General features: G+C 37.1%; 1 protein-coding gene across 1 annotated transcript; it reads left to right on the top strand.

Moving 5' to 3' along the window:
- The first annotated feature begins 9,251 nt into the window (after nt 1-9,251).
- Nucleotides 9,252-20,687, top strand: LOC105666002. Its single transcript, XM_048408211.1, has one exon. It carries the CDS (start codon nt 10,442-10,444, stop codon nt 12,125-12,127), a length of 1,686 nt encoding a protein of 561 aa, XP_048264168.1. The 5' UTR covers nt 9,252-10,441; the 3' UTR covers nt 12,128-20,687.
- The last annotated feature ends 5,663 nt before the right edge of the window (nt 20,688-26,350 follow it).

The raw sequence follows: 26,350 nt of genomic DNA, 5'->3' as shown, positions 1-26,350 counted from the left end.
ATAGGTATCGCGAAAACGGACAATAATTTCTAGATTGCGTGCAGCAAAATGATGTTTACAAAATGTGTTTCTCAAATATTAGAAATTTTATTTTATCAGACATTTCGAATGCATTTCTCGGAGCATTCGCGAGAGCATTCTTGAGAGACTATCAAGAATGTTTGGTGCAAGTATCTTGGTGCATATTAAATGAAGTGTTAATTAATAGAAGGAATGTTCAGTGGAACGACACCCGTTAGATTGGCAGGGCAACGACGTCTTAAGTCGGCCGCATTAGTAAAAGTGAACCGCTATGGAGCAACACACCTCATCTCTCCTTCCGTTATTCTAACTGGCTGGAGATTTCAATGCGCGCATATACACAGCGCGAACTATATCGATACAGTGCAGTCAATAGATGGTTGAGCCTTATGGTTGAATGAGATTACCACAACGGGCGTACTAAGAAGGATACTCTTAATATAAAAATGTAAAAATTAATTTTTATAGTTCATTAAGCCGTTTCTTTACGATATTGGCTCTATTCAAATTGTATTCTTATTTTACTTTCAAATTTTAGTTCATCACATCGAAATTCATTAGAAGCAAAAGTTGATCACTTTCATATCATGTTTATGTATTTATGAGACATTTAAAAATACAATCGTATAAGTATAGTGCTCGTACGATGTTCACCGAATGAAAGAAATTTGTGTAGGTTCCATTTAATTTTCTATAGTTACGTTCATAGGAAATATAAATTTGCATAAACACTCGCCATCCATTTGTATATGTTTCGAAAGTGAACAGCTCAGTTTAATAAGCGAAGCCGTAAAACAAATCATAGGAATAATCATCAAACGGTAATTGTCCAATTTTCCAACCACCGGACTAGTAATTTAATTATAGAAAAGCGTTCAAGCTGAACTCCTCGACTTTTATACTTTTGTATTCATCTAGCTTCGATGCTTGTTTTATGATAAAGGAGAAAGTTTCGTAATAATCGAACTGCAGATATTTTCTCAAGACGTAAAAACATTCCGAAGTAATCGCGCTTATTAGCAGAACCGATTTCGCGTTTCTTAGACGTGCTTTCCACGGATCGAACGTTAACCAAATCGTCTTAATTAACACTCTACTCGTTTGGCCAGTCGCCACGTAACCGGAAGAGCGATCATTACGTCAATGCAACCCCTATTTTTACGTTCGACGAACTTTCTCGCGTTCCTGCGACTCTCAAACGATCCTCAGACTGGAAACAGCTTTCTTAGTGTTGGAAAATGATGACGCGAGATGGAAAGTACGAGGTGTTTGAAGTGTTAAGGAGAGATTCTTACGTGCGTCTTATAGCCTATGGCTTATTTGCGTAGAACTTTCGAAGCTTCCTCGGCACGAGGTAGTAGAAAGCAGTCAAGATCGTCGACGTGCCTTGCAGACGATTGATCTACGACTCAAGGATCTACATGGTACGCGGCAAGGTTGAACTTCGCGAAAATCGTGTACAGAGCGCTCAGATAGAAACGTAAGAAGAAACTATTTAGTCGGTGAAATAATTTGATTACGAAACAGAACGGTAGGAAATTTAAAAGGACTGTGTATTTTGGGCAAAAGTAGTTGATATTTTTATATTGAAATAAATATCACATAAACAAAATATTCGAAATATATAATATAATAAATATTAATATGAACAATCGATGATATAAATGACCTGTTAGAAAGTTATTTGTGTAAGTGAAAGCACTGAAATATTTTAATCTTTTAAGTATGACGTGACTTAAATGTTCCTGATAAATAAAATATTCCGTGGTTAGATGAGTATAAATTTCAATTATTTAAGAGTAACTTGGTTTCCATGTGTTTGCTGAATAAAATACTCAAATTAATCGACACGAATTTAATTTGATTTTTATCAGGTGTAAATTACATTAGGATTTAATTAAATCTGCCTTAGCTATATGCCTATAATATAGTATTATAAATTTGAATATAATATTCTCGTATATGAAATATCGGAAGCTTATAAAATTAATCGAAGAAGAACTTAAATTTTTTGAAAATAATTCCGTTTTAAAACAACTTACTCTCTCAGATGGAAGCATCTTTTCGATGGAAAACGAAACATTCAAATAACGATTCCACAGACGAATATAAATATTTCTTTTTCGCAAAGAATTTAAAAATACACGCGAAGCGCTCGGGTCGCAGACGAGAAAGGATACTTTCTTTCCTTTTTATCGGGGTACCGTGACTCGAGTCGCTAACGGTGAGGTTATTGCATTTCCACCGGACAGGATTCTCTGCATATCTCTTGGCTTTTCTTCATACCGCAATTGAAACACACTGGATCATCCCGTGTCATTAGCTCGCTCTTTTAATTTCTCGCTCGAAATTATACCTCTTTTAATGATTAATATTAACTGTACCACTTTTTCACGTTGTTCTCTTGAAAAACATTAATTCCTTACCTGTCAAAGACGTTGATAAATCGTGTAAAAAGAGAATCATCAACCGCGATCGTTCTCACAGAGAGCAATTAAATTAAGAAAAAAGTCGCCGATCTTTTTGAGGATGTTTTTAACAAATTCGAAACGGTATACCGTTTTATACCGGAAACTCCGAGGCTGTGTCATGCATCGACGCTTAGAATATGTTGACCGATATTACTCTTAGTCATGGGAAGGCTTTTTGTTGCAGGCTCAAGCCGATCAGAACGGTGATTCGAAAAAGATGTCAGCGTTCCTTCGGAAGATTGCAATATCATTTGTGCATCGTAATTTTTCTTTTTATTCGTATTACAGTTACGCCGGCCATAAGTATTTGGCAATATAATGCAGTTCTATCAAATGGCTGGTATTTTCGTTACTAATGGATTGATGAACTGTTTGCAAACGTACAAAAACATAATGTTACAAAGTATGGAGGAAAAGGAAACGACATCGTAACATTGACGATCATTAGAGGCTAATTAATGATTTTTCTAGTAAAATGTGCAATTGAAGTTTAAGTATACAAAAAAGGAATTGAGATTCCTCGTCGAAATCGGTATACAAAAAATATATAGAATGCATATAATTTACAATTTACTGGCTGAAACAAATTTGTGTAGGTTTCACTAAACTTTCACAAAAATTGTATTATTCAAAAATTGTTCAATTATTAAAATAGTAATTTAATTATAGTAATTTATAATAATATAATTATTTGTACACGCGATGCAATTCGATGAAAATATTGGTATTTCTATTACAATTGGATTGACGAGCTGTTTGCAAATGTACAATGAAAATTACAATGTTGTGAGCTGAAGTATGGAGGAAAAAGGAAACGAGCAAGTGTCCCAACATCGTTAACCCGGAAAAAGAGAAAGAAGATTGCCAAGTATCTTAAAAGCTTTCCCCGGCTACCTCGAGACCGGTATTGCTCTTTTACCGGAAATATAAGTGGGATTTCTTTGTAGCTTCGAACTCTCCGGTAAAAGTTTGTCACGGTTCTGGTATTACTCGTTACTCGACTATCATTATTCGTAATTATTCAGTCGCAAACCCAAAGACGTTTAAGCAATTTACCGATAAATATCGCACAGTGGAGTATCCTAGAATGGGCAATTTTTGTCAATAAATTCAGGACGTTATAATGTTATAACGAAAGCAGTTACGCTATAACGATCGCAATTTATCCTCTTCATACAAGTGTTAGATTATTTATTCTTCCTTTTAGGGAAAGTTTATTCACGATTTAACAAATAACGGTATATGAAATTTAAATAGGTCATTATTATTATTTTTATGTTATTTTTATCCAGCGATGACTTGGAGTTTCTCTAAATAGAAAATTTTAATATTTTAATTAAGCTGTCGGCTCTAGTGTATAATTGACTATACTGTACGTAAACGGTTTCAATTAAAATAATGTAAGGAGAAGGCATAGGTCTGAATAACAGCCGTAAAATAATAATCGCCCGTTATTCGTATCAAATAAAAATCAATTTTCCTGAAACCATTTACATATTTTCAACAATTGGAAAAATTTGGAACTGAAACTCATCAAAATGCCAAATCTCGCTACGAAACATGGGGCTAACGTATCCCATTGTGTAAATTTCGGTATAAAAGATATTTTTCATTGCGAATATGAGTGACTTGAACAAAATATGATTTATATGACAGGAATGTACAACGAAACGTTTCATTTCCATGTTGTGATTGTCGGAAATGGCGAGAACGAAAAGTAAAGGAGGAGAAGCGAAGAGAATTCCTGTACAAGGAGGTGATTGCTCGAGGTGTACGCAGCCTCTGGATTCCTCGTAATTAACGTGACAACGACCCACTGACCCACTCGATCGACGATTTCAGGAACCTTCGAAACGTCAGGGTGCAACCCACTCTGTTCTGAAATAAAATCGCTCAACAGGAATATTTTTCGCATACCAACGATATTCTCACCCATGAACCGAACTAAGCCGTCTCTTCTATAAATATAGAATCGTCGTAAAATTTCTAAGAAAGTCTAATCTCTTTACCAAGTAATAACGTAATCGATTTATACAGATATTAAATTTATTATTTAGCAAAGTTTCTGACAACGATTAGAAAGCTCGTCCTTCTCAACGTTCTTCTCATTTTCTGCGAAGAAAATAAAATTACTAGCACCGTGGAACAGTTCTCTCGGCGTCGATAAAAAGCAAACACGGCACAGAAAAGGACACGGTTCGAGTTTAGATAAGATCGCAAGGAAAATCATAAAACGAGGATACAGCGAGTCGAACGATTTACGTCGATTTCAACGATCGTCCTTCGAAGGATCTCGCGTGGTTCCATCTTCTGAAATAAATACGCGAACGAGTCGGCCCTGGACCCATTTGCATACTAATGTTCCATTCTCGACTGGTCCAGTGTGCTCGCGTGTTTTCGGCGTTCTGCCTTTTTTATCCACTTCGAACGAGACCGTAAAGATCGGAAGATACGCCTGGTATTCGTGATATCTCCGCGGGATTTTATTTTCTAATTATAGAAGTTAGTGAATTCTGTCGGAACTATTTTGAAGTTTCTTCGATGCTTCGATTCTTGATTCCAAGTTGTCTAAATCCATTAATATATAATATAATCGTGTTTGATCGATTTGACAATTCGCTCAAAATGTTAAATTTTGTATTCTAGTTATTATTCTAACATATTTTTCAACGTTCTTCTTGTCAGAAAATTTCGTTACAATGGTTTAAACAAACTACTAGATTTATTTAGAAATAGACGTGAAAGTCGTCTCTATTGCAAATTCGTCTACCTGACAATCGTGCAAAATATAACTAAAGTGCTTTTATACAATTTATTCGATAATATGTATACCTGAATGATTACTATAAAACGATATTTCCGATTTTTAGCATTGCCTTTATTATCGTTTATTTTCGACAGTTACAACATGCCTATGATTTTGTGAAATTTTTCTCACATAAAATTGTAAGTACACAAGAGCAAAATCTGGCGACTTTTCGTCCATTATAATTTCAAATAATAATGAAAAATATTTCCTTTGCTACTGACGAAAGTGTACAAATAATTAACGTCCAACACGCGCTTCTTTACAGAACAGTTTATTTAGTAACATTACACCGTCTTTTTCCTTAATTTTAGTTTTAATTAACATTTACGATTTATTTTCGAAAGGTTAAAATACGCTTATGAAAGAACTCTTCAGTCATTTTATTCCATCGTAATTTCCACTAATAAAAGTGAAAAATATTTCTTTTACTGCCGTGGAATTAAACGATCGAGTGAAAAAAATACGAAGCTATTAAGAATCCTGTTTGCGGCGTCATACGCAGACTATGAGTAATTCCGGTTGGAATTTCCGGCGTGGAAGAGCCGTTCCCCCACAATTTCTACGTCTTCCCTTTGGATTAAGAGCGGACGACGTTTTCCATATAATTAGTCGCGAGTACAGGAAGCGGCGAGGAATCGTAGAACGCGAGCGTGTCACGTGAAGCCAGAAAACATGGAATCAGGGTCGCGTGACCGAAGACCCTGACAGTGGCCAACTCGCGAGATTTTGTCTTGTGAAACCACTTGAAAATGAATAATTATATAAAATACAGGAAATGTGACTTAACATGTTTCCCACCTGTGATTTACAATCACGGGGCATCCTGTAAAACGAACAGATAGATAGAAAAAAAAGGTAACTAAGAAATTGTAACTTTGATTCGATTTGGAATTTATTAGAAATAAAAGCAAGGTCTATAAATCTTTCTCATTAGCGCGTGTAATTAATGTTTCTTATCGTGGGTTATTGGAGTGTGAAATTTTCAGATTACGAAGTGTAGATGTTAATTCTAGATGGAGGGAAAAAGTTGATAATGCAACGTGTACCTAATGCTATTTATAGCGATTAAATTAATTAAAGAATTCGTGCGAGATAGAAGTTATTCGACTGTGATAAGCGGAGAGTATCTAAAGATTATATACATGTATGCAAAATGATAATTAATTCCTAGTATATGTATAATCATTCGCCAACATTTACATGCTGTTTCTTCTTTGGAACTAATAGGGGATAGTTTGAAACATATGTTGTTTAATATCTGACAGCCGTCTGCTTTACGTAATTAAAAATCTTATCTCTAAGAGGTAGGAATCGCTAGATCTCATAAATAGTATAAAAAATTTGTATATCACGGAATGACAGAATCGTTGCAATTTCTACTAACTAACGGGAGTTGAGGAAGTTACAAGAGATTTATTGCAAACATACACCGAATAAGAAATTAATATACACTAGGAATAGCAGTCTTAAACGTGCAATTAATGCATTATATACACGATAAAGTATATGCGGTTTGTTAATATAGAGAATAATTGATTGTTCGAATACTTTGATTTTCTCTGCTTCCAGCTTCTAATATAAATTTTCAAACCCTTTCCAAGTTTTATCCATATGATCGTGATAGTCTTATTACAGTGTTCTAATAAGATTTCAAAATGTTTCCTATAATATGCACTATAAAAAGATTCTAGAAGTGTTCGAATATTTGTATGAATCAATGGTCGCATTGTCTACGATAGCTAATGGTCCTCCTGTCGAATGAAATACAAATACGTTGCAGATAAAATGACAGATGAGAGAAAACTAATCAAGTGGCAAGTATCGAACATTTTGACACCTGTATGTAAGATCACATATGCCGACCTGTCCTTTATAGGTCAGAGACTGCACGATCACAGTGAACGAGGTGAACGCTTACAATTCTCTTTTGACAGAGGCCGATTCCAGGTCTCCAGGTCGAGTCGTCTGGATGTCCGCTTCGCTTCGCGGCTCGTCGCGTGGCCACGAAGGCGAAATCGCGAATATTTATTGCGCAACTGCACGAATCGAAGCATTCGCCGTTAATGCTTTGAAAAGGGAACGCGCCTGTGAAAATCGAATCATTGCCATTTAATGGTAAACTGGCGTTGCAATTCCTTTCGTTATCTAATCCACTCTTTATTCCGAGGAATTTCTGATTTATTACGTACATTTTTCTTTGGCGCTTGAATTTGTGGTTGGCCTAACGAAATTTCCAGCCCACTTTCATCGAACACTCGATTTTTTTAAACAAAGAAAGAACATCTATTTTTGGGAATTTGGAGAGGCTCCAAATTCCCAATTGCTCCTTATGTATTTTGTTCCTCTTTTGGAAAAATTGACATAGTATTTCGAGAAAATTTGGAAATAGTTTTCGTTGAAAAACGTATCTGTGATTTAATCGTGAAAAGGATGTTCGTCACTAGAAATATATCGTGCCGTAGTTTAAAGGAGAGCTGAATTTCAAAGTTCAGACGTCGATGCTTAAATCTTGCCGCGAGATATATCGCTACGACGCGAAACTGCTTCGCTAAATATTTATGAACGGGGTATTCATGAATTCGATCGTAACGTGTATCGTTTTCGCGAGTAATCCGTGTTAACCCTTTGCCTGCGATTTCGTCCGTAAATCAGGGTGTCGAAAATACTGTGTCGACATACAGACTCTGTCGATTTTCATGAAAGCTGCCTTTGCAACACAAAACGCTTACTTTCTTCCACGTTCTAAACAGCAAGATTTAATCATTCCTTATTAATATTAATAGAACTATCAATGTGAATAAAATTCTAATTCTTAAGTTTTCAGATATATGTCGGATTTTAAAAAAATGCCTTTTACCGAATTTTATCTGATTTGTTGGAAAAATTTGTAAATATGAACGCACCTGTTGTATCACGAAGTGTGATATTTGTTACACGTTGAATGCTTTTCATTACTTTAGTTGTGTGCTTGTATTTAAAAGAAAACCTCGTTGTTTCATTAGTATAGCACATATAGAATATAAAAATATTAAATAAATTAAAATTTGTTAGATTCTGCAGAAGATTGGTGTCTTAATACCTGCATTTAGTAATGCACATTGTACGTGGTTTTATCTTCTCCTGCATTATGTAACATTTCTTATACCATTCATTTTAGTTTCTTTGGCGTTATTTCCAGCAAATTACTTGAATGGCGTCGAAAAAAGAAAAAGGTGGTACCCATTCGTTTCTTCTCTTCCGTAGCCATAAACTCTTCTGACTATAAAATTTACGACTTCGCAATTCAAAACTTATAATTAATTCTCAGAAATGCTGTGAGTATCGAAAGTGATATATCAGATTCTATCAAACCGTCTCTTGTTCCTCTTGTTTTCATTTTCTTGAAATCGATTGGAATAATTTTGAATCTTAGAATCACCAAACTGGCCAAAATAAATGGTTCCTTTCAGGTCCTTTATTTTAGCCAAATATTCCAAAAGTACTTAAACGTAATTTTCATGCTTCGTTCCTCGCTAATCCTAATCCTAGTCCTAATCACTTCTCCATTCCCATTACAAATTTCTCCAGCTTCCTTCATCGTCATCAGGAATCCATTCAACCGAGAACAGCTCGGAACAAAACACTGTTGGTTGCATCACTCTATTCCGCGAAAAAGAAGTACCATGATAGAAAGAGAAGGCTATCGGCGTTCCTCGGCAAAATCGGCTCGGAAGAATGTCCATTTTCCTCGGCACAGTTCCAGACACCCCATCGGGCGAAGGGTTCCCGAGGCAGATACGGCCTTTGCCAGGGAGTGCCTTTCCCGAAGCAGAAAAGCGGCAGAAAGAGAATCAGAAGAAGAAGGAAGAAAGAGGGAGAAGAAGAAAGAAAGAGAGAAGGGGCCTGGTGGAATAGTGGGGCCCAGTCGGTCGAAGTCTCACGCCTTCCGTCAGTCTTCAGTCTGACGGGGAGCGTACAAGCGTCAACAGCCTCGCTGTTCAATTCCTACCTTCTCTCCGTGCGCGTTCTACCATCAGAAACCTCGCTGTGGAACAGCAATCTCGTATTCCACTTCTACGTACCCAACACGATCCTCCAGGGACCATAAACAAGAAATAAATTCGTCAAAGTGGGACCAGTCGTCAAGTGAATGCGACCTCAGCGCCATCTATACGAAACACAGTACAGTAATAGTGAAGAACGTCGGAAGTAATCGTTGAAAGTTCGGCTAATAATATCGGATAAACGCAATCAGGATATAGGTACACGTATATCTGGATATTTATCCAAGTTGTGAGTGCCGATGAGACATAGAGGAACGTCAGAGACGACGGCCTGCGTGGCTGACGAGGCCTGTCGACCGCGCCTCTGGATTCCAACGGCGGCGACACACTCAGCGCGCCCGTTCGATCGTCGGTGAGCGTTCCCTCGGTGAAAAGAGTGTCTACCTGTCGGTGGATCGGTACACGTGGAGGTAAGGGGCAACCAGGAGGACGTAGACGCCACTGGTGTACACCGCATACCACAGGAGGACCTGGCTTGAGCGGCTGGTAGAGGAAGGTGGGAGAAAAAGGATTGGTGGGGGGTTGAAAAAGGTTGGTAAGAGTCGGGCTGGGACGCGCTGGTAGAAAGAAAAACGGACTGACACAGAGGAGGAGAAGGCCAGGTAGAAGAGGAGACACGGCCAGGTAGCTAGTTGGTGGGGAAGTCGTCAGAAGGCGGCCATAATGGCCTGACGCGATCTCTCGCGAGCGGCGGCTACAGCTGCTGCGAAATAGCCGAGAGCGGCTCTCTCGTCCACGCACGCGTATTTTGCAACCGGGCTACGTCTTTGGAAAGTGACTGCGTAATCGCGAGTGGAGTGTGTTACCGGGTGGAGTCCTCTGTAACGTTGTTCCGTGTGTACCTTACGGTCGCGTGTGTTCCTTGAATTTTATTCAATCGAATCGATGGTTACACGGTGTCCGATGATTCGATGGTTCTGAATGGTTGCTGACTTCTTTACGCGTAGTATGTTTCTGCTCCTCTTCCGAGAGTATTCATCTTGATAGAAGAGGATAATAAGCCAAAACGACGTAGAAGGATCATCGCAAGAATCTTCGGTCTACTGATCAGTGATCGCTAGTATTGGATCCGACGGACTGACCCAGCGAATACAAAAATGAGAGGTGCCAATCAGGATACGGCGACGCCGTACTGTCGCTGCAGAGTCCTTTACTTAGGCAGCTCGGTGCCCCATGCGAGTAAGGAAGGTTTGCTAGGGGTGCAAGAACCTTTGAGAGAACTATACCCAGAACAGGGTGCCTTGGGAGCACGTGGACTGGACTCCTGGCTGAGCGTCTGGAGCAACGGCCTGCTGCTGGAGAATGTGGACGAGCACCGCAAGAAGGTCACCAGGTTCTTTCCCATCGAGGCGCTGCACTACTGCGCTGCTGTGAGGCATGTCAAAGGCGGAAGCGGCGATGCCTCGAACACGAGGTTCCTTCCCTTGGACTCTCCCTTCGCTAGAACGCCAAGTGCCAACCATCCGCCGCTTTTCGCCGCGGTTCTGCGACGAACCACGGGTATCAAGGTTCTCGAATGTCACGCATTTATATGCAAGCGCGACATGGCGGCCAACGCCCTGGTCAGGTGTTGCTTTCACGCGTACGCGGACAGTAGCTACGCCAAGGGCCTTGATCCCTCTGCCACGACGACCAACGGAGTCACCAGTGGACATCCTTCGAATAACAGTCTCTACCACACGCTAGGAGGATCCAGTACTACTCTAGACAGTCCACAAGCAACTCGTTTAGACGCTACCTCAACAGACGACCTTAGCTTGTATAATGGAGATGAGAATCATAAGGTCTGGGCCAGAGGTCGAGAAGAGGTAGACGGTTTATATCAGGAACAGGGGACTCTGAGAAGCACCAAGGGATCCAGACCTCGTCAGCTGGTCGCTCCACCTCCTCCACCGCCTCCGCCCCCTCCACCTTCCCAACCTTTACTCCTCGAAGAATCTTCATCGTCCTCAGTCCGCAGAAAAGCGAACAAGAAGCTCAAAAAGCTCAAAAACCGATCCTCTCACGAAGATCCCTTGCAACAAGCTCACCTTCATCCTCAGTTGCATCAAGGAATATACACTAACGGCCATGGACACCATACTCTGGGTCACCCAGTGAGGCAACAGCACTATCATCCTCATCCTCTGCCACCTAGCAGTCGATCAGTCGCAGGAACTTTGGCCAGACCAGCGCCAGTTTTATTGGTACCAGCAGCAACTTTACCTAGGAAGGCTCACCATCATCCTAAAGGGCTCAGACCGATTCCAGCAGCCGCTCCAATCGTTCCGGTGTACGCTCCACTACCTGTGGTGCCTCCTCCACCCGCTGCAGCCATTTATCCAGCTGGAACTTACGGGACAGCTGGAAACAGAGGCAGAAGACAGCATCTTGAGGCGGATTCTTCGACCCTAGGAGCTTCCAGAAGACTGGCTGCCTCTCACGCGGATCTTACCACCGCAGAGATGAGCAGAGCAGCTGATAGCCCGGAGAACGAATCGCGTTTTGGAACTGGAATCTACAGAAGAAAAGGTCACTTGAACGAAAGAGCGTTCTCATACAGCATTCGCGCCGAGCATCGTAGCAGAAGTCACGGAAGTTTGGCCTCTTTGGGCTTCAGCGGGCAAAATGGAAACGCGCTGCCCAAAGAAGAGAAGAAGGACAGGGAGATTGCTCAGTTGGTGGCTGGTTTGAACCTGGATGACAGCCCTGAGAGGGTACAGCCGATGCCAGCTAACTCGAGGAGCGGTTACTCGCACCATCAGCAACAGCTTCAGCCCCTACCTAGGCCACGACCTCGTTAGGAATTTGCCGGATGTCGATTCTTATTGTAATCATGAGAATTAATCGATGAGTCAAGTCTGCAAGTTATACAGTCGGTCCAATATGAAGGCAGATGTTGTTCTATTTGGATTTTGGTTGTTGAAGACGCTTTGTTGCTTCATGGTAATGTGAAAAAGCTTGTTTGAGACTGGACCGTTTAGTCAGAGACCAAATAACAGTGTGAACAGACGACTTGGACCGATTGTCTTTCTATTTGTTGAATAAGAACGTACGGTGTTGTCCATTGTTTTGGATGGAAAGTGATTCTCATAGGAAATTTGGACTCGGTTTCTGGAGTCTACGGACTGTTAATCGAGGCACTAGTTTATGGGGGAAAAGATTGGTTCGTGGTGTTAGCGTGGAAAATCGCGATGGGTGGTCGAGTGCCCGACTGGTTCAGTTGGCTTTCGTTTCTTGGAAGAACCTTGCCCGAGTAGGAAAATTACGGATAGGCAAAAAGCTGAAGAACACCCGGCCTCATCTTCGTCTCGCTGGTTTCTACCTGTGACCTCGATCGTCTTATCTCGAGAGTCGATCACCTTTGTCGAATTCAGGACTTTGATCGTGGGACGCATCGAAAAAACTCGAGTAGAAATCCAATTCGAATAAATTGAGTTTTAAAAGATTTTTGTGAATTTTTAGATGGGGTTGTAATATTTTTATTCTTCTATTTAGAATTTCTTCGGTTTTATTTATATCTTACTTATTTTCTTCGTAAATTGCCAACTATTTCTATTTCTACTTTTTAATTTGGAATTTTATAATTTTTATTTATATCTCGATTCTCTATATAATTTGAAATTTTTCGTTCTTTAACACTGATTATTTCTGTTGTCGTTTTTCGTTTGACAAAAGGTCCGAGAATTTTTATCGCAGCTGGCGGAAAAGATTGACGACGACGTAATATTTTTGCGCGACCTTCCTGTCGCGAAATGAACAGGCTAATTGGGCGAGCTCGAATTATTGTCGTCCAACGAAGATCGTTCTAATGGCCGGAGCTCGTTAGACACAGACACGCAACTTTGCAATGCTTCCTTTGAATTCGCAGAATTACAACTCTGTTTAGGATCCTCCTTCACTAATAGAAAATTACTCAGGAATCGTAAAAATTTGTCAACAATCAAAAAGTCGCCTTTTTCCAATATTGCAATCGTTCTTTATTTGGCAATTCGTTAATGAATTTATTGCGCACGAATTTTTGAAATTTCTACAAATTAATCATAATATAAAATTTCGTTTAATACAATTAGAGGATTTATTAAGAACCTTTTTAAGAATTTTCTCTCACTTTATTTTTTAAACCTTAGAATTTCTTATACTCGGTTACAATATGAAATTTTGTATGAAACTATTGGAAGATCGTCTTTGTTTAATGAAATGGTCATTTTTCGTGTTATAATTTCTCTATGAATTCGATTGAAATTTCTTTGCCGTATTAATGATGATTACCTCGTTATATTTTGTTATAATCGAGGAATGGTATCAGTGGTTTCCCCTAGAAAAGATTACGCGACGGTTCGAATCTCCGACGCACGAGTTACAGCCGACTTGCTCGTGAGAACGTGAACGTTAATCTTAATTGCATGAGAAAAAGTTATGCTGCGAGGGTTTCGAGAGCCTTAAGAAACAGAGAACTTTGCATTTCACCGCCTTTCTTTCGTATAATGCTTCGGGAAAAGAGCGAAATAATTAAGACGCTTAGAAACCATGTTGATCAATTCAATGCATTGAAGCACAGCAAAAAAATAACGATATTGCAAACATTACTTCTAAAAAGTCTGTCTTGAAATTTACAATTATTTATCATAAATGAATTTATGAAAATCAGTAAACTTGTTCTAAAGAAATGGAATGTTTCATAATATCTAAGCGATCTTGCGCAGTTAAACTAATATCGTTAGTAACATTTTATAACTTACAAGTTATTAGTATTAACTTTCCTATATAATAATCAACAAGTTTGACGAGAAATGAAATTTTAAAAATTGTGATTGGATTTTTTATGGAAACTTTCTAAGGCGTAGAATGCATATAAAATGCGTGTAAAATAAAAAAATATTCAAAGTGTAGTATTCGTTATGATATCGATGACAATATTATTAGTTATTAAATTGTTGTGCAAGAACGCTCAAATATAATAAAATTAACCAATTTACAAAAGACAGGATAGAGCAGATTTTGACTTCGCCAAAATTCTTCACTAATAATTTACACGAATCTATCAGAAAGTTAACGCAAACACGAAGAATGAACGATCAACGTTATCGCTTTCACGACAAATCAAGTTTCGTAAACGCGATTAATCGCGAACCGGCCTTGCGGTATTAGCCTCAAATCCTGTTACGACCGCTAATTACTCAGATCTATGAAATATCCCACGCAACGCATGATAATTACGATCGTTTGCATGGTGTTCGCTTCTTTATCTTTTTATTTGACCTGCAACACGATGAGAAAAATGAGAGGAGATTGTAGGGGCGCCAACATTAACACGAGGGGGATTTGCATCGCATTCCTTTGACGTACGGCCTCGTTTTTCCATGAGAAAATACAGCGATAATGAACGACTGTTTAATAACCACGGAGACATCGAGATTGCTTAAGTCTAATAGTTCGACGCGATTTCGCGCTTATGAGAACGAAATCTGGGAAATCCCAGATGCAATCTCGAACACTGTGCAACAGTATCACCAGCTTACGGAGCTGGCAAACACGTTCCAGACAATTAACCTAACGATCGTAATTAGAACGCGGTTTAATGGCGAGGAAAATTTCGCGAGACCTCTGATTCTCCACGTTCTAATAAAAAATTGAGAGATCATTTTGATCTCCGTGCCTTTTTGTCGAAAATATTTGACATTAGAAAATTTGCACGGATTTGTCCTTGGCGATAATTTGAAAATTTCGTACTTTGAGAGAAATATTAAAAATTGAAAGGGCGAGCCGAATAGATTGGATTCTCGTTTTTCAATATAATAATTATCGATAATTTGGCGATAATAAATATCAAATTATTTGAGAAATATCGTCGTTTCCTAATTTATTTGCAGGCTACATTATTGTTAATTCAAAAGAATGATAGGTATTGTTTGAAAAGGATGATAGAAATATGATATTTTCGGAAATAAATGAATGCAGTGAACATGCATAAATAATGAAATAAAAATATTTAGTAATCGTTGTTTTAACAAAATGATGAACATACTTGGATTAATAAGTCGAAAATATTGAAAGATTATTTTTTAATCAAGATAAATTCCTCGTCCGTCGAAAAAATTACACGGAGGAATTAGAAACTTAATTAACAGCAACGATGAAATGGAAAAAGAGTCTGAATTAATTACCTGAAATTTTACTATTCAATTCAGAGACGCGTGTTTGCTCAAGCATCGAGCATGCCTGTTTCGAAACTGGTTACAGATATCTCGTATGCTCGGATGAATACACATTCCTATCGTCGCGTATGCATATACAATTAAGCTCAATTATTATCGATTCGTAGTCGACGCGAGTCTGTTACGCTTGCCGCGACATATTTCGTCATTTAACGTGGTTTTTCTCTCTGGCTTTCTCATCTCTGTACTCTGAAGAAATATGTACTTTAGCCCGATGAAAATGAAAAATATCTTTATCCATCGAGTCATCTGTCTTGTTTGACTTTGCTAATATTTTTCAGTTGTTTTTATAGGTATATTAAGCCATCGAATATGTACTTATGAATATTATTTAAATATTAAAAAAGCCAATACATTTGATGCTTCAGCTTAAGAATAATCCATGGTCATGGGAGTGAAAGGAATTTTTCGTTAAGCAAAATAATGTCAGTGTGTTATATTAAATAATATCGGTAAATAATAACGAATAATTTCATCGGTAAATCTGCATTTCCCTGAAAAACCGGCAAACTTGCTTCCATCGATCTTATTAAGTCAAGAATCGAACACTATTGTAATTTCTTCAGCTTATAAACGTTTCATAATCTTTCGGGAGGAGCAAATCTTTTTTTAACTGCATGTTTTATTATTAAAAGACGTCAATCGCCTGTCTGTGGCTGGAAGGAAAACAAAGTCGGAAAGATTACAACGTCTACGATTCTCGACGTTCCTTTCTTGCTAGTCGAGATTGCGCAGCGATCTTCTGACAGGACGAGAAAAAGGACCTAAAAGGATTAAAGGCATAAACGTGGTTAATGATCGGCAGACGAACGTATGCAAATGAATGGGTATCACGCAGCATAGCCTGGAAGCGTTGCTTTTTGCTGCTCGCGCTTCATCGATCGCATTGATCGACTCGGTGAAAAGTGTCGCTTCGGTTTCGCAACGAGTTTCTCCGTTCTCGCGACACGTAACTCGCGACGATTGCAATAAGAGAGAGAGAGAGAGAGAGAGAGAGGGGGGAAGAAAAAAAACTGGAGAAAAAAAGAATGAGTTGCGTGGTAATTTCAAGGTATCGCGAGTGCAATGGACCGAATTATGCCGCTGAATATATTATTCATAGATAGCAAAATCCCACGTGCTTTGCATGATTTCGTTTAGCAAGGTCGTAGATACATTTTCGATGGAAGAATCGAAAGGAGAATTGAAAACAATCTTTCTGCATCGAAACGAAGTGATTCGCAAAAATTGCTGGAGTTTGCAAATTTTCGTCAAAGGCGCGATTAAAATGATGTTAATGAATATATGAAACTGAATCTTTTTCATAATAAAATAGAAAATTCACAAGAATTGTCCATACAAGCGAAGAAATCGCAAAAAATAAAAAAAATTCACAAGTTTTCCATAAGAACCACGTTTCAGAGTTGATTTTTCCAGAAGATATATTCACGAACAACTATTTCGTCTATTCTTGCCTCCACCATGTGGTTATGGGTTTAACAAACGGAAACAAGTACGTGGACAGGCCACGTAATCACTTTTCGTAACCACATTCGGTGGTCGAAGGAGTTTATGAAACACTGACGACCCACTGACACTTATCAGGCAACAAACTGAAGTCTCTATCTTGCGACATGACGAAAATTCCTTTCACTGTTCGCAAATTGGTTGTTCTCGAGTGGACCGTTCTTCAATTCTGATGGCGTCACTATCTCAAACGAATCTGAATACAGTCTCGTTATAGCAATCAAAATGTTTCGAAAATTTCTGTGAAGAAATTTCAACGTTAATTCGATTTTATGCAAACGATCTACCAATTGTTCCGTTCGTTATAGTACTAGAAATGATTTGCTAAATTGGCCACTGAAAGTCAGAAAGAACTGGAAAAATACACAGAAGAAATCTCAATTTCAGTTGCATTTTATGACAGGGATCTTCCAATTGTTCCATTCGTTATAGCAATAAAAAGAAAAAAGATTTGTCAAATTGGTTATCCAATTTTCCACGCTAAAATCACAAATTCTTCCCTTCGACAGCGAACTGTTAACTGTGCACGCAACGAGTGCGGTAGCTTTTTTATTCTGTAAAAGTTCGATAAACAGCGACAGCTTTAGCAAAGCGTTAGCCAGCATGGGAATCAGTGCCAAACGCCATAAATTGTCCGACTTTGCAAAATTGTATCGCGACTGTTTTTGCTCCTTTCAGAATGTCACGTTTAATTCCTTCGCTGTGCTGAATTTAACAGAAAGAAGTGTCCTGTTCCTTCAAACTTAATGGGGATGACACGCGAGTTTTCGTGAATTCGCCTAGTCATTAAGGTTATCAGGCTGGAACGGAAGTTTCGCTCGTTTGTTCCTCGAGGTTGACAAAAATTAGTTTTAGTAGCCTTTTTAACACGTTGTCTACCACGATGAACACCTACGTTACTATATCTTTTTAGTATGTTCAAAGGAAGATAAATTTCATGTACTAAAAAATTATTAACAATATGAATGACTTAGGTAACATTGTTAGAAAAAGCGCAAATGTGATATAATATTTTGTAAAAATCGAATATTACACGACGCAGTGTATATATCAATGTACCGCGAATCCCAGTGCAAAATAGTATATAAAAGTGTATATAAAATTCGCGTGGCAGTCAACGTGTTAATTATCAGATGGTAGCATAAGTAATCTCTAGACAGCGGATTTTTATGCATTTGTAGGAAATTTGAAAATACAAAATAGTAGAGAGAATACACATAATATAAAGTATCCGAAGTAGATAGCGCTTTCTATGATACTTGGTAGGTAAGACAATTTTCTACCAAAGTTCTACTTTTTTAAATATATATTCACATGTATACTCATAACATATTTATATTCTCAAAAATATGAATTTGCATAAAAATCCGTCATCTAGTAATCTCACTTTTTATTTTTCGTGCTGATTCGTAAGATGAAATGAAATAATACGTAGACTGCGGATTTTTACGCGATTGTGGGATATTTGAAAATGCAAAATTACACGGAATGCGCACAATATGTGCGATAATACAGAGAATATCCGAAGTATAGCACTCGTTATGATATCTTAGCAGGTAAAGAACATTTCTGCTTAGGTTCCATTGTCCCAGTTGCGATCAGAAAAATTTTAGGTTTGCATAAATATCCGCCGACTAATAATAAGTAGTACGATGATTTATATCGATGCTAATAAAACGCGCAACCATTGAAAATACCTTACGATATAGTAAAGCCAATATCACATAAAATGAAAGTTATATTTTTCATTCCTGTTAACTTTAATACATTTATTTTATTCTAAAGTAAAATTTACTCGAAAATAAAATGAAAGTATTGAAAGGGATACTAAAAATACTTTGTCCGCTTTTCGTCGAGCTTATCGAATTTTCTTATTCGTAAATTTAGCTTCACAGCGAAAGGATCGAACGAAATATCGAAAGAGCGACACACGGCTGCCTTCGACGTTCTTAAATCGCGATCGAGGACAAGGTTAACAGTTCCGTAACAGAGATCAGCCCGGTGTCATAAAAGAAGAAGAAAGAATCGATCTTCGAGAGTTGCAAGTCGAGCAGGAGGTGTGCAACTGGAACTTATTTATTTAATCGTATGTGCCAGATGATTGTATAGGAAGTTTCAACCAGTGGAGTGTTTTCAACTCGACGATAATTATTGTACTCGAAACGAACCCTTCGATCGAACAGAATCGTATAAATCGTGGCAAATATTTGCAGAGAAAGGTTCTCTTATATTCCTTCCTCGATGAAGTTCAACCTTCGATGATAATTGCATCGCGGATAACAAAAAGATATCGTGTTTTACTCTGCGAATAATTGTACATTTCTGTTGAAGGGTGAAACGAATCGTTCACGGTCGATGGTAGTTAGAGTTTCTTAGGATTTTCTAGGCGGGAATTATTGTTATTAACTCTTCGTTTGACGAATAAAATCAACACTAACCATTAAAGAGTAAAGCAAAAGAGAAAGAGGTGAAAAGAAATTAACAGATCAAGGGAGAAATGGGCTGCTCAAACGAAGAGTTAAACGAAAAGCGGAGATTGGGCCATTCAGAAGTCAAATTTATCGAGGAGTCATTTTTTTTAGAATCTTTTTATTTTACTTCAATAATAATAATAATAACAATAATAATAATAGTAAGTAAATTATTGTTAATCGTTGTTTACTAGAATATATGATTTTACGTCGTTTGATTTTCGAAAAAAACGCAAGATAGACGTCGATGGAGTTGATAAGTTTGGTTTCTGTGTGACTCAGTTGCGCGAGATCATGACGAAGCGCAAACGATTATTTATTTATCGTGGTCTGTGCTTGTTTCGCGGACGTGTACCGTAATGAAAATGTATTTATCACACGGCGAACGCGATCGAGTCTCGCATCTGTTTTCTGGTAGCTTCGTGTTGCCCTGCATAATGCAAACTTCTCTCGTGACACGCTTATGTCTACATCCATCCTCTTACGTAAGCCTTTTAAAGATCACCGATTCGAGCATGCAGAGTGCTATTTTCTTGTGCACGAAATATTCAATAAAAGTCGAGGAATTTCCCTTTCAACTATTTATCTTGTATTTTTCTGGAATATTTGTGTAGTTTAAAATTAAAAAGAATATTAACTCGGGTATTCTTTTATTCTTAAGATAATGCGATTTTTGTTTCTATTGAGATCTAAATTGATATGAGGTATAAAAATTAAAGTTCCGCTGTTATTAATTAAAGTCTAACCCTGTTAGCCACTTTTGTAAGAAAATAGATATTGCTTCGGAAGAATGTTGTTAGAAATCATAAGATGAAGTAATTTTATCTTCGTCATTTTGGAAGATCGACAGGCATATCTGATTTAATTCGATTCAATTTTGTTGTGTTGCGGGTTTTTTGTTTTTTATTCGATATTTGGTTTCTATAGCGTGTGCAAAAGCGTCGTGGTAAATTTTGTAAATTGAATGGTAAGCATTCTGCATGGGACGAGTTCGATTCAAGCTCGAAGAAGAGAGCGAAGACGTTTCTCCTAAAAATGGCGCGCATGAAGTACCAGAAGCGGAGATCCGTCCTATCCTCTTGAATTACTTGTGAACATATTATGTATATTGTTACGTGTCGATTGCCATGCAAGATTAATTAATAATAAACTAACAATGCAACTAAAAATCGGTCAGCAGAATTTTAATTTTCTAAACTGAAAGCAAGATGTAAAATAATAATCGAGAGGTTGAGCGAAGAAATAGCACAAATTACAAAATCTCCGATTTGGAGAAGTTGTTTTCAAAAATGACTTAACAAACGAAACACTGAACATAGTATAAAAGAAGTATATTATAAAAAAGAAAGCTTCTATTACCTGAAACAGAAATATTCCTAACAGAAAAAGAAGAGAAATGCAACTCTAGATGTGGATCATCTTACGAACCATTCAGAAGCCACATTGATCAATTCCATAAATTGAAAAGTGCAGAAAAGCGATGATATTGCAAAACGTCGCTTTTTTCCATTCACCTTACAATTTACTATTATTTATATGACATCTTTTTACAAATATTTTAGGCAAACTTAAGTCATTTGTTTCTTGATAATTAAAGATTAGATATTAGAATCGTGTACCGATATGGTGAAATTAAAAAATTAATAAAAAGTGGAATTACGATCAATTCGAAGTCACTTCTAAGAGGTTCATCGATATTTAACACTCTACAACGTCAGACTGCGGATTTTTGTGTATTTAGAGGAAATGTGAACCTTGCACGTACTATGCAAAAATATACGAAATATGCAAAGTAAAGTACTTATTATCATTTGAGTAGATAAAACAAATATCTATCTAATCTTCATTTTTTATCTATATTCATAAAAATATAAAATCGCATAAACATCCGCAAGTCTATTAACAACAATTGTATCGATATGTAAGTATAAATAATTTTATGACAAATAGTACGGTCTTAGTTTTCTTGGCGAGATACGCAGAGTTCGATAGATATTAACATACAAAGCAGCTTTGATAAAATAAGCAATAAATAACGTAATACTTGAGCGGTGCTATGCGCTATGTGCTATTTTCAGTCGATAGGGATAATTAGTCACATGTGTAGACTTTCGTAATTGACTATACGCTGGTCTCTTCACGCTCACACATTCGTCGACCACATTCCATTCTCGCGTGCAATTTTCAGGGTTAACCACAGCCGACGATACGCCAGTTTCGCGATCGCGGTAAACGTCCCTGGAATGCAAATCGCCTTGATTGGCAGCCTAAGTGGAACGCTTTTTTTCCTTCTTTATTTCTCCTCGACGGTTTTGAAAACGAGTCTCGTTGAACTCTTCTATCGCGAATCCTTCATTGGTAGACCTACGTTAGACGTGTTGTATTTCCAATCCAACGTGTCGAGAATTTTAATGAAATTTCCTTGCATCTCCTTTATTGGCTCGTTTCCTTGTTTTCATCGACTTGTTCGCTTCGCTGGGATTTCATTGGAAATTTCCACGATTAAGTTTATTAATAATTGAAAATTGATTTCACGAATGTTAGCTTCTAAATCGTCCATTCGAAGATTCAGATATTCGCGATTAATACTTCGTCGTAGTAAATTAGAAATTAATCATTAGAGATTAGTTGCGAAAAGTTTAGCTTCAAAATGAAAGCTTTGGAGATCGGAAAGTTCTCGATTAATAATTATAGAAGATTAATCTCGAAGCGTAACAATGATCTTCCCGATATTTCTTATTTTTTATTTGCGCCACCTTTACAACCATAATAAACAGGATTCCCATTAACTCGTCTCCAATAAACAGAACTAACGAGTCTCCTAATCACGAAGAAACGTGTCTCCTTGCACATGATCACTGCCAATCGTCACGTTTAATCTGCAAAAACAGCATCACGGTTGATCAGTCTTAAAATTCTCGTGATACGCAGATTACCGGGATCGAGGCGATGACACCAGCTGTTTAGACGTGCCAACCTTACGGCAGGTCGAGTGCATCCAACCGATTCGCGTTCCTACAGCTAATTATCGTATATTACGCGTTCGTACGCCACTTTCTTCCCCCTCAACTCTATGGAAGTCTCAGAACATCCATCTAAATTACGATTGAAATTACATTTTGATACTTGGACGAGCTTCTGGAATAGTCCTCGATGATGATAGACGATTACTTTGAACGATGACAAGATATAAAGAATATAAAAAGACAGCCTTGGATTATGAACGCGCGAGAATCGACCTTCGTTGTGCATCTGCACCTGACGTAACTCAGAAAATCCGTGTCCCATCCTTTAATCCGTTTTCCTTCTTTTGAAATCATCGATATCGCTATTTTTAGTTTTATCTTTAAAACTTGCATAATTAATCATATAGCAACTGATAGATCACGGGTTTTCATGCAATTATGAGACATTTGAAGGTACAAAGATTACTTTATACGTATTAGTTATTTTCTTAAATTTAAGAAATAAATTGTACGATAGTCGAAGATAATCAATTTTGCTTAAAGAAAAATTATAAAAAAAAAATTATTCTCAAAAAAGATTTTGCTTTTTTTTTATAAAATCTTTCTTGCTCAAAGGATTTTTCAATTTTAAATAAATTGATTTTTCCCAACAGCTATACCGTATCAACGTGGGAGTGAACGGTATAACAGTACTTACTAAAACAATGGTAACACAAGCAGTCCCGTTACAGATTGAAATTTACAAACAAGAGTTACCGAGCACTGCGAATAATTCATAAATTATAATATGATGGCGATTTACGCAAACTGCCGGCAACTAAATCGTGGGAAAGATTCAGGAGAATAAAGATCCACCCCCACCCCTCATAGAAACTTTTTCAAAATTTCTAGATACGTGTTATTCATAATAATTACATTTTCTAAATAACTAAATTTTCGGCATACCATTATCTAAGCAATCGATGATTCTTTTAAAGAATTTTATGAACGTTCAGAGACTTTTTCATAGACTTTCCTCTAGAAAACTTCCACGTTGATTATGAACTAATTATTCTCAGGATTTAGATTTTTTAAATGCAATTTCCGATAAAGTAATATCCACAGCTTCAGAGAATTCTTCGTATACCTTCTCTGGAAAAACTTTCAGATTCTTTTTAAAACTATTTTTTCAAGGATTTTCCGCAATGAAACTATTCAACCACAATCGTAATTACAATCGAAGGACGAATACGCATAATCTCCTAAGACGTGATTACCAGATAAGAAACGCGTCCTCGTTTAAAAAATACGAGAGAAGGGGTGAAAATGTAGAATCGAAAGATTTTACATGCGTAACTGTGATTTTCACATTGAAGGTAATCATCGATTGGAATATGCCATCGAGAAAATTACTCGTTCCATTCGAAGTACATGATTTTACAATAAACTAAAACTTTGATCGAGCAGTTTTCATTTTACGACAATTAGAGAAAATTAATTTTAATTGAAGAAAAATAAAAAAAGAAATATTATTTTTCTCCTTTTACGATATTTTGTTCCTAGAATTTTTAATCTTTCACAACTAGAGAGTGAGCAAGATTAGTAAAAATCATCAAAGAAAAATCATAGTGTCAAGAAAATTGATGAAACAAACAATTCAATGATAAAACAAATGCACGTATACTGCTGCTCATAAGAGTATTATGGCAATATTCTCGTTATATTTATTGAGAAGCTATGGCAAATTTTATTTTATTTGCTACTTTAAATTATACGACAGATACGAAGCAACTGAAACAACATATCTGTAGAAAAATATCAAGTAGATAAAAGCTGAAGAGAAAAACATTCGATTTGTACGAGACATCAGAAAGTGTTTGAAATAGTTACGTTCGGCAGTGTACGCAATGCGTAGAGAGAAAAATGATCTTTGTTAAGTTTCCATGTAATTTCGTCGTGAGAACATCAATAGCCTGCATTACAGTTAGAAGGTAACGCGACAATTTTACAGTTACATATACGTGCACGCACAAGCGTATACGCTTTTAGGTAGAAACAAGGTCAGCGACGAAACGACACGGTCATTCGTGAAATTCCGTGCATCAGTTATCGATCGATATCTAATTACTCGTAAAATTTATTTTTCTAACGGGACTATGTAATTGAGGCGATTTGCGAATCGAACGCTGCACCGTTACCATATTAAAGTAATCATTTTTTCGTAGTATAACGACTTTGTTATCTGCATCTTCGATCTTTTCACGGGCAAGAGTATTGGTACTTTAGAGGTACAGGGATATTTGCAAGAAACGATGCTAATGTAAATATTTTCTGAGAAATTCCAAAAATGGTAAAATATTCAGGGAAATTATTGTATTGAAATAGAAAATAAAAAAGAGATACTTCAAAAGGTTTCTGGATACATTTAATAAGGATATTAAATACTTTGAAAACTTTGAATACTTGAAAACCGTACACTATCACGATCAAGTTTGAAAATGCAAATTATTACGAAATGGAAAATGTAATAATTACTTTATTAATTTTTTTTTTTTTTTTTTTTTTTGAATCTAAATTATGATCGAGTTATTTTTACAAATTCAAATGACCATTTGATTCTTTTAAAAATCTCATTTATGCTAATTATTTCTAAGAACGCAAGAATTTCGGCAAGTGAAAGATTTTTAATTTCTAAAGAAAGGCAAGACCAAACTACATGCAGGCACTTCGGTTCGCACGAGAGATTTTCCTCTACAAATGTGGCAGATGAAAGATTAAAAGAGACCTCCAAAGCAAATTACACTTTCAATCGTCTAGGTCAGCGAATCCGAAAGAAACACGAAGGTTAAAAGACGAGGTACGATAAATTCCAGTATTACCTCCAATTGTCCACGCGTTTCTCAGTCGTTGACAATCGCGCGTTCCTTTTCGTACGAAGCAGACTGTGTAATTGCATCACGCATGCTCGCGACTGGATCAAGAGGAAACAAGCGGAGAACAGCACAAAGGAAACTTTTAAAAGAGGTCTGTATTATAAACGGGGAACTTGTAAGTGGATAATGTATCCGGTTTTGAATAGGAATGAGAAAGAAACGACCGATGCATGACGCGAATTAAATTAATTAGATTAAAGTTGATAAGTTGGGGATTTTAGTTTCGTTTTAAGGTAGAAACGACAAAGGCCTTCTTGTAGAACAATTTGATAAATAATAATGTTGGTCAATTGACAAATTATCAATTGCGCATTGTAAACTTATCTTTTATAATTTTATAGCTCTATGTCAAATATAATAATCGAATGATCAAAAAGTATGACGAATCGTTTGATAGCTTATCATAAGGAAACGTCAAATTTCAACCTGGTATGTCAAAAGGGAGGGTTGTTACAATGAAAATTCAGATTATTCATTTTTGTACTATTTTTCTTATTTAATGGCATGTAAATGTGTTAACAAAATTCTGGAATATGTTACAGAATATTTGTGGATCCTTTTGCCGCGAATCCTAGACGCAAGAAATGAGAAACGCTAAAAAATATAGATTTCATGTTAGGGTTATTAGTTAGAATGTTAGATTAGGATTTCGGCGTAACTATTGTCCTCAATATTTATTTTTCTTCAAAGCATCGATTGCAATATTAGTACAATAAATAAAATCGACAACACCAATGAATGCAATAAATATTGTTGTGTTCGCTATATTGGGAAATATATGTCTGACATCAAATGGCATTAAGGACTAACGGTCAGCCATTTTCTTCCAGGAATTCCAATTGTATTTCGCTCCACTTTTGCAGAAGGATATAATTGAAGAGCGATTATCACTGAAACACAGTTTCAGCGTCCAGTTGTCGCCTTCGGAAGGAGATAATAGAACCAATTATGAAA

This window comes from Bombus terrestris, chromosome 8 (genome assembly GCF_910591885.1).
Source record: "Bombus terrestris chromosome 8, iyBomTerr1.2, whole genome shotgun sequence".
NCBI lineage: Eukaryota > Metazoa > Arthropoda > Insecta > Hymenoptera > Apidae > Bombus > Bombus terrestris.
The sequence above is the reverse complement of the archived record's forward strand: the minus strand, read 5'-3'. Positions and strand labels throughout refer to the sequence as shown.

Coding starts and splice junctions, on each gene's coding strand:
- LOC105666002 (XM_048408211.1), top strand. CDS start 10,442: ATGAGAGGTGCCAATCAGGATACGGCGACGCCGTACTGTCGCTGCAGA.